At 42.6% G+C, this 16,531-nt stretch overlaps 1 protein-coding gene across 5 annotated transcripts in view; it reads right to left on the bottom strand.

The window, feature by feature from the left end:
- LOC145348323 (MAP kinase-interacting serine/threonine-protein kinase 1-like) overlaps positions 1 to 16,531 on the bottom strand; it is an 80,440-nt gene that overhangs the window by 29,808 nt on the left and 34,101 nt on the right. For all 5 annotated transcript variants that reach the window (XM_080196524.1, XM_080196526.1, XM_080196522.1 and 2 more), the window contains 3 exons: positions 10,750 to 10,847; positions 3,784 to 3,863; positions 1,856 to 1,929 (listed from right to left, as the gene is read on the bottom strand). In XM_080196524.1, the coding sequence (XP_080052650.1) occupies positions 1,856 to 1,929; positions 3,784 to 3,863; positions 10,750 to 10,847 (252 nt within the window). The remainder of the gene's footprint in view (positions 1 to 1,855; positions 1,930 to 3,783; positions 3,864 to 10,749; positions 10,848 to 16,531) is intronic.

Here is a 16,531-nt window from a genome sequence, read left to right as displayed (position 1 = left end):
GCAGTTTTGGGCGCCGCACCTGCGCAAGGATATTTTGGCCCTGGAGGGAGTGCAGAGGAGGTTTACTAGGCTGATACCGGAGTTGAGGGGATTGAGCTATGAGGAGAGGCTGAATAAACTAGGCTTGTACTCGTTAGAGTTTAGAAGAATGAGGGGAGATCTCATTGAGACGTATAAGATGATGAATGGGATGGATAGGATAGAGGTGGAGAGACTCTTCCCGCTCAAAAAAGACAGTAGGACTAGGGGGCACAGCCTCAAGATAAAGGGGAGGCGGTTTAGAACGGAGTTGAGGAGGAACTTCTTCACTCAAAGGGTGGTGAATCTCTGGAATTCTCTGCCCGTTGAAGTGGTGGAGGCTGCCTCGCTAAATATTTTTAAGAAGCGGGTTGATGGGTTCTTGATAAGAGAGGGGATTAAGGGTTATGGGGAGAGGGCGGGAAAGTGGAACTGAGCCACAACAGATCAGCCATGATCTTATTGAATGGCGGGGCAGGCTCGAAGGGCTAGATGGCCTACTCCTGCTCCTATTTCTTATGTTCTTATGTTCTCATGGTTTGATGGAAAAAGATACAAAAGTCTGGGATCACATACCAACTGACTGAAGAACAGCTTCTTCCTTGCTGCCATTAGACTTTTGAATGGACCTACCTCGCATTAAGTTGATCTTTCTCCACACCCTAGCTATGACTGTGACACTATATTCTGCACTCTCTGCTTTCCTCCTCTATTAGCATGCTTTGTCTGTATAGCGCACAAGAAACAATACCTTTCATTGTATGCTAATACATTTCACAATAATAAATCAAATCAAACTGAGGAGCTTTTTAAGTCATTTCATTGGGTAGTTAAAAAGTCAACCACATTGCTGTGGATCTGAAGTCGTATAGGCCAGGCTAGGTAAAGCTAGCAAATTTCTTTTTCTAAAGGACACAACAGTGGACCAAATGGGTTCTTTCAAGAACCCAGCAGCTCATTTATTTCATTAACCAAATTTAAATTTGTCAGCTTGTATGGTGAGATTTGGAGATTCATCTCTAGTTCATCAGTCCTGACCTCTAAGATGCTGAGACAGTAATATAATCTCTATGTTGCCATGCTTTGTCTACAAGATTAAGTGGAATAGAAAAAAATTAAACCGGACATAATTTCAACCAAAACATATTGCAGGAAAAGGAGATAAAAGGTGTCCAGTCAAAAACAAACATTTGGAACTAATTTCTGCTACTAATTTGCCTCTCAAAATGATAAATACTGCTTTAGATATTTCAGATTAGCTAGTGGAGGCAAGATCTCTGGAATTATTCAATCATAAGAAGCAGTGATGAGCAGAGGTAGAGAGCATATTTTCGTTGAAAGATGAGCTGGAGGAGTCAAATGATCTCTTTTCAGCCTTACTCAACAATTATTCGTATCCTCCTCTTCTCCATCTGCCCAGGGTCCAAACCTGAATCAGTAACAAAAACACAACCAGCTGCTGTGTTCCCAAACTCTTGTGCCAAATATTAATTATGAGAGGGTGGAAGGCCAGAAGGGCAGAAAGAGAAGTGGATGGATGTAAGATTTGCATTTATTTAACACAGAGACACTATTAAAACTTTGAAATAGGTGGATGGGATATAAGAGAATGATTTGCCCATTCCTGTAAGAAAACATCCCATTCTCAACTCTGGGTTTAATCTTTCCTTTTAAAGGGGTTCACAACTGGAAGGGAGGAAGCAAAATAAAGGTCGCAAAGCCTCATTTTGCCCTACTGTGTAATAATGCATTAGCTCACTCGTGCTTTGCCACCAAGCGAAAAGCAACAACATTTTGCAGCACATTATTTGTTGCTGAAGCAATGGATATGACCTACCTCCACGCATTTTTTCAAACACCAGGTAAAACTGTGCTTCATCCTCAAAAAATTCAATCAGTTCTAGAATGTTCCTACAGAAAAAGAAATAAATTTAAATCTCAAGGGCTCTTAGTACAGATGATAAAACCAGGGGAAAAAAAAAGTGCTTCCTGCTCCAATTGAATAGGAAATAAATTAAAACATTTTATCATGTATTGATTTCCTTTCTTCATACAGTATATATTTCTCCAGGGAGTTTCTATGATAATATTTGAAAATATAACTGGCTCTTTCCACATACATTTCATTCCTGTGTGGCCTGTATAAGAGGTTTAGACAATCAAAACAGCAGCCTATATTACTTTTTCTATCTCATTAGCTACAAACCATTTCCCAATTTCAAACTCCCTCAATACATCTCTATTAGAAAAGTTATAATGCAGTTTTAACTAAAATTGATTTTGCTGGGACTCAGGTAAAGCTTGGAAGCAAAATGAAATTCCAACAACAGTTGTGCCCATTTACTGCTCACAGATTAGTAAGTGCGACAGAGGTGCATGCTGTAAGTTTTATAAAAACAATCACCATTGTGAAGGCCCAGTCCATATTCACAAATAAAACCATGCAAGGCTCTCTCTCTTCTCTTCTCCTCAGTGCCATTGTGGAATACTTGCTCAAGTTCCATTACTGCTGTAAAGGCATGTGAACATGGCCACACATTTTCAGCAGGAAATAATATGATGGCATGTTTGTCAGGTTTAGCTTGATAAAAACTTGCGAATATTATACATTTTAGCTTTCAGAAAATTGACATACTTCCTCGATGTCTTACCGTAGTCAAGGTAAAAAGCATCTCATCTTCAGTAAGGTAAAATGGAGAATTATTTAATTATGTACCCTTCAAAATGTAGAGGATAGCAATGATAGAATGGTGTGTGACATGACCAAGCGCTAACAAATGTCAACGCAGCAGCAAGGCAAGAAATATAGAGTTACTAAAAACATGCAGGACAGCACCACAAAAGTTTGTTTATTTATTTTATTTATTAGCGTCACAAATAGGTTTAAACTAACACCGCAATGAAGTTACTGTGAAAATCCCCAAGTCGCCACACTCTGGCACCTGTTCAGGTACACTGAGGGAGAATTTAGCATGGCCAATGCACCTAACCAGCACGTCTTTCAGATTGTGGGGGAGGGGAATCCCACCCAAATACGGGGAGAATTTGCAAACTCCGCACAAACAGTGATCCAAGCCGGGAATTGAATATGGGTCCCTGGTGCTGTGAGGCAGCAGGGCTAGCCACTGTGCCAACATGCTGTCCCTAGTTGAACACCTTTTTGTGATTTCTCCTAAACTGGCATGTTGAAATGCAAATCTGTGATATGGTGAGGGTTGGAAAAATCCCCAAGGTGAATTTGAATCTAGTACTGGGGAGGAGCTTATCTAGGTTCCTTCTGATCAACTCAGACTGCAAGCATCTCCCCCTCTCTGGGCAGCTATGCATAACTGGTATTTCTTCCTGTTCCAATGGAAGCTTCATAAGATTTTCCTACGGCAATAATCTCAACATAGCATTGACTCTGACAACTCTTTGATCATCTTAGTCACTGGCCATCTTGATTCCAGTTTAAACCCTCGCACTGATGGAGCAGCTCTGGCCTACACCCTCATTAATGGTCTGGCCTAGTGTTTCTTCCTACCTTGCAAATAAACAAACAGAAGAGAATAAATAGGCGAGCAAGAAAATAAGTTAATGAGAAAAGACTGAACCAGGAAAGGAAAGACAAAGTTAAAGGAGAAGGGAGGATAGAGAAATATCTATAATAAAATGGTATTGTTAATATTATTTAAGATTGTACTAATGTTTGTCAGGTATGATAGGGCATCAGTTCCATACAATATCATTGTTCACAGCTCCCTTATTTAAGGATTTGAAACTTACTGGTTTCCCTGACACTGATATAAAGTCTCAACTTCACGGAAGACCCTACTTCGGCTCAAATCGGCCTTCTTCTCAATAACCTGCAGGGGAGAAGACAAAGTGCTTTCAATTACTGTTCTATCATGATAAAATAAGAAAAACAAAAATATTCTTGTTCTGCATGGAAACACAGTAAGTAGAAGCAGGAATAGGCCATTCAGCCCTTTGAGCCTGCTCCGCCATTCATGACTGATCATCAAATTCAATGTCTTGATCCCACTTTCTCCCATATCCCTTGATCACTTTAGCCACAAAAGCCATATCTGTCTTCTTGAACTCATGATGTGGAGATGCCGGCATTGGACTGGGATAAACACAATAAGTCTCAGTTTACAGACAATACACGTCTCTTTAACCTAAGCTTAATGCTATCTCCACTCACATTGGCTGCACCTTTAAGACTTGATTAGCTGTAAAGACTCGCATTCTAATCGGTGTTCTGTAAACTGAGTGTATGCCTTCATCGCGAGGGGGATTGAATATAAAAGTAGGGAGGTCTTGCTGCGGCTGTATAGGGCATTGGTGAGGCCGCAGCTGGAGTACTGTGTGCAGTTTTGGGTGCCATACTTACGCAAGGATATTTTGGCCTTGGAGGGAGTGCAGAGGAGGTTTACTAGGCTGATGCTGGAATTGAGGGGGTTGAGCTATGAGGAGAGGCTGAATAAATTAGGCTTGTACACGTTAGAGTTTAGAAGAATGAGGGGAGATCTCATTGAGACATATAAGATGATGAATGGGATGGATAGGATAGAGGTGGAAAGACTCTTCCCGCTCAGAAAGGATAGCAGGACTAGGGGGCACAGCCTCAAGATAAAGGGGGGTGCGGTTTAGAACAGAGTTGAGGAGGAACTTCTCCACTCAAAGGGTGGTGAATCTCTGGAATTCTCTGCCCGTTGAAGTGGTGGAGGCTACTGCGCTAAATATTTTTAAGAAGAGGGTTGATGGGTTTTTGATAAGAGAGGGGATTAAGGGTTATGGGAAGAGGGCGGGAATGTGGAACTGAGCCACGACAGATCAGCCATGATCTTATTGAATGGCGGGGCAGGCTCGAAGGGCTAGTTGGCCTACTCCTGCTCCTATTTCTTATATGCCCTGTTTGTGATCAGAACTCCCCACTCGTCTGACGAAGAGGCAGTGCTCCGAAAGCTAGTGGCATTTGCTACCAAAGAAACCTGTTGGACTTTAACCTGGTGTTGTGAGACTTCTTTCTTGAAATCTGCCACAGAAAGTGGTTGAGGCCAAAATGTTGTCTGTGAATTCCACACATTCACCACTCTCTGGGTGAAGAAATTTCTCCTCTCCTCAGTTCTAAAAGATTTAGCCCTTATCCTCAAGCTATGACCCCTAGCTCGGGATGCCCCCATCATCAGGAACATTTTTTCTGAATCTGCATCTTGTATACTGTCAGGAAACAAAGGTGGTTTTGCGTCATCTATATTTGTATTTGAGAGTATTAGAAATAAGCTTTGGCTTTAAGTTTAATTCTGTGTTTCTGTGCAAGAAAAGGGTTGAAACTTTAGTTAACTTCATATTACCCATAGGTGCCTGCATGTCTGTGGGCTTTGGCCACTTTAATCTGTGCTTGCATTGTAATTAAAAGATTTACAATGGGAAAACAAACAGCTTAAAGAAAGGCTGGATGATTGCTTGGCAAACAAGTGCCATCTAGGTTAGAAATAATTTTTGAATTTAGTTTTAAACTAGACCCAAAAACAGCTGAGAGGACACAATGAAGCAAGCTTCCCAAAAGAACAGAAGTAAGTCCAGAAACCAGGGAGTTGGACAAAAAGTATGTCTCAGGAAAGCAGGTAAGTTGAAGGAATGAACAACAAGTTGAAGTTGAACAAGCTCTATATTCGTTGGATACAAGGATAGTAGGTACCACAGCCAAATTTGCAGATGAGACTAAAATAGGTGGAATTGTAAGCTGCGATATGAAATAAGAAATTTACACATGAATGTGGCAAAATTGGCAGATGGAGTTTAACACGGATAAATGTGAGTTATCCATCTTGGCAGGAAGAATACAAAGGCAAATTGGCAAATTATTATTAGTGGAAAAAAACTTCTGAGTGCTTCAGTGCAGAGGGACCTGGGTGTCCTTCCGCATGAGTTGCTGAAAATTAGTATGCAGGTACAGCAACTAATATGTCAGGCAAACAGATTTTAGTACTTATTGCTAAAGGAATTGAACATAAATGTAGTGAAGTGTTGCTGCTACTGTACAAAGCATTACTGAGATTACACTTAGGATGTTGTGCACAGTTTTTCTTCCCTTATTTGAGCAGGGCTGTAGTTGCATTAGAGACAGTTAAGAGGAGGTTCCAGAATTGAATCCAGAAATGAAAAGCTTGTCTTAAAAAAGAGTGATTGGCAGTTTAAGCTTATACTTATTGGAGTTTAGAAGAATGAAAGTAGATCTAATGGAGGTGCACAAGGTACACTGATAAAGTAAATGTGGAGAGGAGTTTCCTCTTGTGGAGCAATCTGGAACAGGTCATGGTTTTAGGATAAGGGGGGGCAGATTTAAAACAGAGATGAGGAGAAATTATTTCTCCCAAAAAGTCATGTGTCTGTGGAATTCTGTGGAGTGTGGTGGATGCCAGGGCTTAGAGTAAATTTAAGGAAGGGGTGACAGATTTTTAATTAGTAAGGGTTTGAAGGGCAATGGACAAGAAAGTGAAGCGGAGATGAGAGCAGTCATGGTCATATTAATTGGTGGAGCAGGCTCTAGCAGGCTCAAATGAGAAAAGGAATAAGGGGATATGGGGAACAAATGGGGAGATGGATTTGAGACCAGGAAGGGATCAGCCATGATCTGACTTAATGCTGGAGCAGATTCGAAGGACTGAACTTCCCTACTTCTGCTCCGAATGCCTATGTTCCCGAGGGGCTAAATTATCTACTCCAGCTCCTAATTCTTATGATTTTTATGACGATCCTGTTGGGTAAAGTAAAAAGCGGAGAAAGTGCTCTGCATTAAACAGTGGGCTGCGAGAACCAGATTTAAAGTGAGAAACCAGACATCAGAGATAAATCAAAAGTTTGGTGACATCTTAATACAAACTGTGAAGCAGTGGTGTTTTTGCGGGAGGGCTGGTTTTGTGGGAGCTTGAATGCACACACCAATCCAAGGCAGAGGGATACAGAAAGGAAAGACTGAAATCCTTGGCAAAGGCATCCGAGAAAAAGCATTGTTTGAGGGAAGAATCTAAGGCATAGTTTTTTGAGAATGGAGTTTGGAAACACTCATGTGGAAATCAGTGAAACCAGTTGGCTCACATAGTATCCACAAAAGTTATATTGAGTGGCATCTGCAACTTGGTTTCAGAGTGAGGTGCATCTGACCACAGTTGGCCTGTTAATTTATATGGACAGCGTGCTTCCCAAGGACATTATAGTGCAAGATATATTTTGTAACTGGTGTTACCCTTAAAAATCTGCATACATCTTTGAAGATATAGATGGGGTGAAGGACCTTGAATTATAATCAATCTTTTCATGTTTAATGCATTTTAAGTTAAGTAAAAGTTAATTAGCAGTCCTGTGAAACTGTTCATCCATGCCTCTGAACAAAAAAAAAAGGTAACGGTTATGGTCTATTAAGCCAGAGTTACATTCTGGCCCCTGACTGTCCAATAGTAACATCAGCTGGGATCACAACAATATGTTGGAACAGGACTAACACTCTTGATTTTGGAAGATCCAAGAGTCACAGTAAGCACATATCAAGTCTCAATGGATACATTCTTGGATGGTATTAGGTAACAATCTTATTTACCACAATCTTTATTCAGAAAATCACATTAACTAAACAGAAGACTGCTTTGCACCTTTTAGATAGGCCTGTATTTTCTCTGCTTGATTGAAGAGGAACATAAATCTTAAGATGAACTTCAAGATTAATGTTTACTTAATTCATGGTAATTATCCACAGTTTGACACATTCTACCTAATTTATTATACAATAATAATATAAAACATGACAAAGCAGCAGTGTACAGAATGCAGAAAAGCAGACAGACTTTACTTGTACAGATCTTTCATAACCTCAGCACATCCCAAAGGACTTTCCAACCAATTAACAACATGATGAAGTACAGTCAGCTACACTGACAGCTACTTTTCAGACAGCTAGTCCCACAAACAGCAATGTAGTTAATAATGGGCAAACAATCTGATTTTGGGTGTTAGGGATATATATTGGTCGATATGATCTGGATAACTACTGGATTGCTTTCAAATTAGTAATGGAATCTTTCACACTCACACAAAGCAGATAGGCTTTAATGCATCTCTGATAGTGCAGCCTGCATGATTGAGAGTTCATATTGCCCGAATAACTTGATGTCTTAGTGTGCGTTGATTCTACGTACAGCCTAAGTAAAAACAGCTTTCTCCTGAGCTTGGGTTGCATTGTGTAAGTTAGCTTAAGGCAAGGATGAGGAGCTGATGGAATGTATGAAACTCACTCATCCATGCCCTGTTGGTTTAGGTGAGACTGTGCAAAGAATCATAGAATGCCTACAGTGCAGAAGGAGACCATTCAGCCAATTTGAGCCTACACCAAAAGAGCATGTTACCCAAGCCCACCCCTCATCCAACCCCTGTAACCTAGCACATTTATCATGGCCAATCCACCTAACCTGCACATATTTGGACTGTGGGAGGAAACCAGAGCACCTGGAGGACACAGGGAGAACGTGCAAACACAGATAGTCACCCAAGGCTGGAATCAAACCCTGGTCTCTGGCACTGAGGCAGCAGTGCTAAACATAATGCCACTCCATCTGGTTTATAGCAACAAAATAGTTAAGTGGGCCATACCAATAGAATGCTTAGAGCTATGTTCCTTTCGTTAACTCCATGCTCATGACACTTTTACGTATCTATTATATGCACGCATACCACCTTCAAATTGAAGTTAAAAAAATCAATGGCAGAATTAATATTAGAGATCGGAGAGACCCCTCGATGTTGTACTCAGACTAACAGCTCAAAAGACCGATTTAGTCACAATGAAATCCTGAAATGTCATGTCACAATAAAGAGCTGATTATGAATTGTTATATCCAACACATACGTGCTCCAGTGTTTAAAGTAACTAAACAAATTAGAAAACAAAAAGCAGTCCAACAGTTTACCCTCAAGAACTGCACTGTCAGCCTTGATTTTTCTACTCTTTGGTAATCTTTTAATAAGTGGGGGAGCTTTCTTTGAAGCCTTTATTAGAAAATGCAGGAGGATTCTTGGGTTTGTAAATTTCTATTTGCCATTGATGAAACTATTTATTGATGCTTGAATTTGCCCCATAATATTAAAAGTGATTCTATAGGCTTTGCAAATATAAGGAGGTTCTCCTTTCTATAGGATTTCCAATCATACCAATAGATCCACTGTGCTAATGTCAACTTTTTGAAAAGCCTATCCAATTGGACCAACTCTTTTGCCTGTAGTTCTACAATGTTTACCCCTTTGCTAATGTGCTGATTAAGTGCATTGATCCGAACAGGCACTGGACTGCGGAGACTAGGGGACTTTCACAGTAACTTCATTGCAGTGTTAATGGAAGCCTTACTTGTGACTAATAAAAAAAATAAACTTAACTTGTGAGCTCAATTCTCTGAAGTGTGACATTAATCCACAATCTTCTAATTCAGGAGGACACAGGTGTTATGCACTGAGCCACATCAGACACTCAGGACAAGATTTCACAGCCTCGCTCAGGCAAGATCATAACATCCTGCCCGAAGCCAATGGAGATTTCTGTTCTGGGAACCTTGCCTGCCCCAGTTCAGGGGTGGGCGAGATGGTAGGGTTTCGGCCTCAAACTTAGACAGCGATGCAGAGATGTATTACGTTCACAGACAGGCTAAAGTTGTTCTTATAGCCCTTATGATTTTAACTATGGCAAAACACCACATCTGCCACAGAGTATGGAAAGTCTAACCCAAGACAGAAGCAGCAAGATGCTGGAAGCTTCCAGTTTGTATTATAAACACCAAGGACCAAATCCTACAGTGGACTCAGGAAAATCCAACCTATGCACTTTCACAGCTTGCAAACTATACACCTATGACTTTTCGTGCCACTTTTGGGGTTGGGATTGAAATAGAATCCCTACAATACAGAAGGAGGCCATTTGGCCCATCAAGCCTGCATCAAAAACAATCCCACCCAGGCCCTATCCCCATAACCCCGTGTATTTACATGAAGGGACAATTCAGCATGACCAATGCACCTAACCTGCACATCTTTGGGCTGTGGGAGGAAACCGGACCACCCGGAGGAAACCCTCACAGACACAGGGAGAATATGCAAACTTCACACAGACAGTGACCCAAGCCAGGAATTGAACCCGGGTCCCTGGCGCTGTGAGGCAGCAGTGCTAAGCACTATATCTCCGTAGCACCCCATACAGTTTACAAGCTGCACAGGAGCACGTGAGCAATGTCGTTGTGGAAGTGGATCAATGAAAAAGCCCATCTCAATTCTCCCATACAGTATCCCAGCTCCGAACAGTCTTTAAAAGAGTCCCTAAACCTCATGCCACCCAATCTACTGGCCTGCCAGCCAAGCCCTTTCAGACTGCTTGACAGTGGGGCAGCAACTGTGCTGAAAACCATTAAGTACTTGAAATTCAACCAAGTATTCAGAATGGCCACGGCTGTCCACACAACAGATCTCTTTCTGGGAAGGAAAGAACAGAAGTTGCTAATTTGAAAATAGAGTGCTTGTCAATCAATGTATCAGAGCAGGTGGTAAGATTTGTTTCAAATGTAATTTTTTTTCAAGTGTCAAACAAGCCAGAGCCATTTAAAGAATAGTAGGAAAGATGACAGTATACATTGACAGGCTATTCTTCAGGAGCCACATCCTCCATTGCTCATGATGTATCAGAAACAGTGATGTAATTTTGTTCCTTACCTTTACAGCACATTCTTTTCCACTGTGCAAATTGACACAGCCTTGGACCTTGGCATAGGATCCTACTCCTAGTTGTTCATCAGTCAGCTTATACAAATCTGCCAATGCAATAAATTATTTAATACACAATTATTTCAGAGTAGTCACAATATTGTCAGTGCTTTTAACAAGACATTATATTGAAAAATCAAAGTGAACAGATCAAAATGAGATCAGAACATAACCAACCACAAATAATTGTAAAGGAAAAGTACAGCTTAGAATAACAACCAGAACATGCAGGAATTGGTCTGGTCATTGGCCAGTGTAAACTTTCAAAAAATTGATAGGCCAAGTAGTCTTTTCTGATCCCAAGCTTTTCTTAAGTAAAACTATCATGAAAACATCACAATGCATTGGAAACACACCTATCAAAATGGAAAGCCATTTTCTATAGAATAAGGCTGAGGCACAAGCACCCTCTTTGGCCCTCATATTGATATGATTTTTTAAAAAAATAATCTATAGGATGCAGGTGTTGCAAGCCAGGTCAGCATTTATTGACATCCTTAGATGCCCTTGAGCAGTTGGTGATGAACTACCTTCTTGAACCAGTGTAGTCTATGTGGTGTAGGCACACCCAAGAGCTGTTAGGGAGGGAGTTCCAGGATTTTGATCCAGTGATAGTGAAGGAACTGCGATATATTTCCAAGTCAGGATGGTGAATGATTTAGAAGGAAACTTCCAGATGGCGACGTTACCACGTGTCTGTTGCCCTTGAACTTCTACATGGTAATGATCATGAGTTTGGAAGGTGCTGCTTAAAGAGTCTCGGTGAGTTCCTGCAGTGCATCTTGTAAATGGTACACACGGCTATCACTGTGTCGATGGTGAACTGAGTGAATATTTGTGGAAGACTGCTTTGTCCTGGGTGGTATTAAGCTTCTTGAGTACTGTTGGAGCTGCACTAATCCAGGCAAGTGGACAATATTCCATTGCGTTTGGATTTGTGCTTTCTAAATGATGGACAGGGTTTGGGGAGTCAGAGGTGATTTACTCTCCACAGGATTCCTAGCCTCTGACCTTCTCTTGTAACCAGAGTATTCATACGGCTAGTCCTGTTATTTATTTGTTACCTTTTCAGTTCCACAATGAGCAAGGTTAAGTGCTTTCTCAAAGCTGAGAGAATAAAAGAAATCAGCAAGCAATAAGAGTGAGCAAGAACCTGGAGAATAATGCCACGGGAAAACAGAAGGAGAGACAGGATACGTGCTCCGAATGCCAGATTAGGAAAATATGAGCAACTGAAAAATTCAAAGTACCAGGAAAGTACAGGAGGCCCATCAACATCGATAAAAAAAGGTTAACGTTTTCACTGTCAGAACTAGAAAAGGGAAGACACATGACAACTTGCTTGGCAGTTAAAGATGTGTTTATGCTAGCAGAACAGCAATTCACAAAGCATGCAGAATACTGAATCTTAACAGATAAATCCGTAGAGTGCAAGTCACTGAAAATTACTGTGCTCTAATCAGCATCTACCGAGTACTGCATCCAATTTTTGTCACTCAGTTCAAGGAATGCAATCAAATTTAAATAGCCAATTCCTAGTATCAGGGGATTTGAGTTATGAATAAAGCCTGGACAAAATTAGCTTTGCAGTCTTGGAAGTCAGACGTTTACAAGATAGCAAAGGTTAACTTGAAACAGTACTTGAGGTTAAACTCTGACAATAGGGGCAGTCTGTGTAGGTTAAGTTCTTTACACAGGTTTCAAATTTTACTTGTCTTCTTAGGAAGAAGCAAAAATTCCTGGAACATAGCTAATGCTAAAATGGAGGATGGAAAACTAAATTGTTTTTACGCAGATGCACCAGATGGGTCAAATAGCCTTACCTGCATTTATCTCCTGATCTTGTAAAATGATTTACTGGTTATCCGAAACCCAAGACTGGATTGCTGCCTTGTACTCACCCAAATGTCCAACATTTTACTTTTCTCCCCCTCCTTTCACATACAGAAATCATTGCTCCAAGTTCAGTTTAATATTGCTACATTTGGTAGAAGTTAAATAAAGTAGCAAAAATAACATTTCAAATATTGAAAATAAATATCTTGTAAATTAATAGTTTGAATGAGATTCAATTGAGTAATTTTAATTTAACTTTTGTTGTATGCCATGCCTTGTGATTCAGCATGGATTTTGATGGATCAACATCCTCTAGCTAGGTTGAGAAGTAGCAGAGAGAGCAGCCGAGATGAAAGGCCATTAACTGTAGAATCATATACGGCTCCATTCACCATGCACACCGCGTCCCCCCACCATGCTCATGCGCAAATCGCTCTAGGGCTGGATAATTGTGGGGGAGGGGTCATAGCATGGTTAGCACTGGTGAGAACACCTTTTGGGATTCTCCCAGAACCCCCATGGCCCAATATAATCCAGTTCACACCCTTGTATATTTAAAGAATCATTTAAATACAGAGTGTCAGTTTGGAGGCACATTCTCTTGGCTTCCGCAATTCTCCCAATCCTCAAGCGCAGCTGGAACCTGGCTCGAATCACTACTGGTCTCCACAAATGGAAACGAGTCATTACAGCCACACCAGAGAGACTCTAAGGAAACTGAAGCCCTCAGCAAGTTGGGGGATGGCTGGGTAGTGCCCTAGTACTGCTAATGTGGGACTGCCAGCTATGGGGGTGCTTCTGAAGGGTGGGGAGGTGACCCCACAGCAGGGTGTCACTTAAAGGGGGTGAGGGGAGGGGTTTTTGGTCCAGCAAGTTTTTTTTTGGGGGGGGCGGTGGTTGGTGGTTGGGTGCATCCCTCAAGGTGCCAGCCTTGCTGATGTCATTACGACCTCACTCCAGAAACAATTCTAAGTGTGAGTGAGACCAGTGAGAATCTCCCCAGGCCCCAAAAGTTTGAATTGCAAACTGAATTGCACTAAACCACCCAGCAGGAATCAGACGGTTTCCCGCTGAGGACAACACTTCAACATTTTTGCGAGAATTCTGCCTGTAGTTTTTCAAACTGTATCTGCACGCTCAGCTTGAACTTATTTTCTAGGTTTATTTGTTTTCAATGTTTGATAAAATCAGTGGGAATGTTTAGGTAATTGGATAAAAATATCAGCATAGATGGCAATAAAGCCAGTCCAACATTTCTGAAACCTTGTGATCCAAATTCTTGTTTACATATAAAAACAAACAGGAACAGTGCGGTCCTGTGAAAGTTGTAGAAAAGAATGGAACTATCGTGGGCGGCTAATAATTGTTTTGAAGGGGATCAAGGAACAGGTAGGTCTAGAAACAACACTCTAACCTCGAGAACTCTATAGTAAGTTGAGCTGATACAATGTTCAGTTGCAAGAGGCCAGGGTGATTCATTGCTTCCAAGGTGCCAGAGTTCAGAATGGAACTGAAAGGGAAAATATGATTCTGTGTTGGGAAAGGGATAAACTAGAGGCTGAGACTGACAGGGCAACCATAAATACAGGTTGGCTAGAATGATGGAGCTAGTAAAATCCTGGGAGGTCTAAGAAAAACTGAAGAAAAGAGCTTCTGGGTCCTCAAACATCGAACGTACAACCAGAGGTAATACACTGATCTTCCAAGGCAATTCCGGGAGAATGCTGACGAACAATTCCCCTGCTCACTGGGACCTGTCATGAATGTCTCTGACTCCAAGCTAGAGTTGGAGATTTCAGACAGTTCCGAGGGACTTAGCTGAATAACACCCAGGACAAAAAAAAACAAAAAAAATTTTTTTTCAAAACTACTACAGTGAATAATGGAGGGGCATGTGATGTGTGGTTTCTGTATGATGTGGGAACTGGTGGACTCCAGGGTCCATCCCAGTGACCATGTCTGTAGTAAGTGCAGGTTGCTGGAGGAGCTCCAGCTCAAGGTGGATGAGCTGGCCTCTGAGCTACAGACACTGAGGCTCATCAAGGGGAGAGAGGGTGCCATTGTCAATGGGGTGCAAGAGACATCCACCCCCCCCTAGACTGGCTAACTCTAAGGGTCAGGGACAAGAGGGGGCTGCTGGGAGGAGGAAGGGGGGGGTGAGGAGCGGAGGCCTCAGCCTCTTAATCTGCATAACAGGTTTGAGGTTCTTGCTTCCAGGCTGGACGAGAACGAGGCAGATGAGGTTGGTGAGCAAACTGCACACGGTACAGTGATGCAGCAGGACATAGGCAAAGAGAGGGGGAAAAGGAACGTAGTAGTGATTGGGGATAGTGGGGTTAAGGGTATTGACACTGTCCTTTGTCACAATGACAAAGTGCACACAAGGGTGTGTTGTCTGCCTGGTGCTCGGGTACGGGATGTCGCAGCTGGGCTGCAGAGGAACCTGGAGTGGGAGGGTGAGAATCCGGTCATTGTGGTACATGTGGGTGCCGGCGACATAAGCAAAATGCAGACTGAGGATCTGGGGAGGGAGTATGAAAAGCTGGGAATGGAATTAAAAAGTAGAACCGACAAGGTGGTTATCTCTGGGCTACTGCCTGAACCGAGTGCAGACGGGCGTAGGGTTGACAGGATAAAGGAAGTGAATGGGTGGCTCAGGGATTGGTGTGGGAGGAATGGGTTTGAATTTATGGGGCACTGGCACCAGTATTGGGGTAGGTGGGACCTGTTCGGGCGGGATGGGGTTGGTCTGAACCGTGCTGGGACCAGAGTGCTGGTGAATCAAGTAAAGAGGACTGTAGACAGGGCTTTAAACTAATTAGGGGGGGGGGGGGGGGGGGGAGGGTGCGAGGGTAGGTGATGTTACGAGGTCTAAAGTTAAGGAGAGGGTACAGGTAAGGGAAGAGGCCGAGGATGTCCCAATAATAGAGGGAGTAGGGGGCGTGAGTATGGTTGGTGGCATTACGGCAAATAGGGTCCAGGTGAAGGCTGGGATGAAAGCGCTTTATCTGAATGCACGAAGCATTCGGAATAAAGTGGATGAGCTGGTGGCGCAGATCGACACAAATGGATACGATCTGGTGGCCATTACAGAGACGTGGCTGCAGGGTGACAGGGACTGGGAGCTGAATGTACAGGGCTATCAAGTGTTTAGGAAGGGTAGGCAGGAGGGAAAAGGGGGGGGATGCGTAGCTCTGCTGATTAAGGATAGCATCAGGGTGGTAGCAAGGGATGATATTGTAGCCAAGGAGCAGAGGGTGGAATCGTTGTGGGTGGAGATTAGGAACAGCAAAGGGAGGAAGACGCTGGTGGGTGTCGTCTATAGGCCCCGAATAATGATCTGGAGGTGGGGCGGGCTGTTAACGCGCAAATAAGTGCGGCGTGCAGGAATGGGACGGCCGTAGTTATGGGGGATTTCAATCTGCATATTGATTGGTCGACCCATGTTGGACGCGGGGGGCTCGAGGAAGAGTTCTTGGAATGCTGCCGGGATAGTTTCCTCGAACATTGTGTGTTGGAGCCGACGAGGGAGTGAGCTATCTTGGATCTGGTGTTATGTAATGAGGCGGGTAGAATTAGGGACCTTGCGGTGAAGGATCCTCTTGGGGAGAGTGATCATTGTATGGTGGAGTTTCTGGTGCAGATGGAGGAGGAGAAAGTGGGTTCCCGGACACGCATCCTTTGTTTGAATAGAGGGGAGTACGGTAGGATGAGAGAAGAATTGGCGAATGTGGACTGGGGGAGCGCGTTGGAGGGAGGGTCTGTTGAGGAGCAGTGGAGGATCTTTAAGGAGATCTTTCTTGGTGCTCAGCAGAAATTTATTCCGATGGTCAAAAAGGATAGTAGGAGGAGAGGTAATAAGCCGTGGATAACGAAGGAGGTGAAGGAAAGTGTT

This window comes from Carcharhinus amblyrhynchos, chromosome 9, assembly GCF_965287045.1.
Source record: "Carcharhinus amblyrhynchos chromosome 9, sCarAmb.v2.hapA, whole genome shotgun sequence".
Classification (NCBI taxonomy): domain Eukaryota; kingdom Metazoa; phylum Chordata; class Chondrichthyes; order Carcharhiniformes; family Carcharhinidae; genus Carcharhinus; species Carcharhinus amblyrhynchos.
The sequence above is the reverse complement of the archived record's forward strand: the minus strand, read 5'-3'. Positions and strand labels throughout refer to the sequence as shown.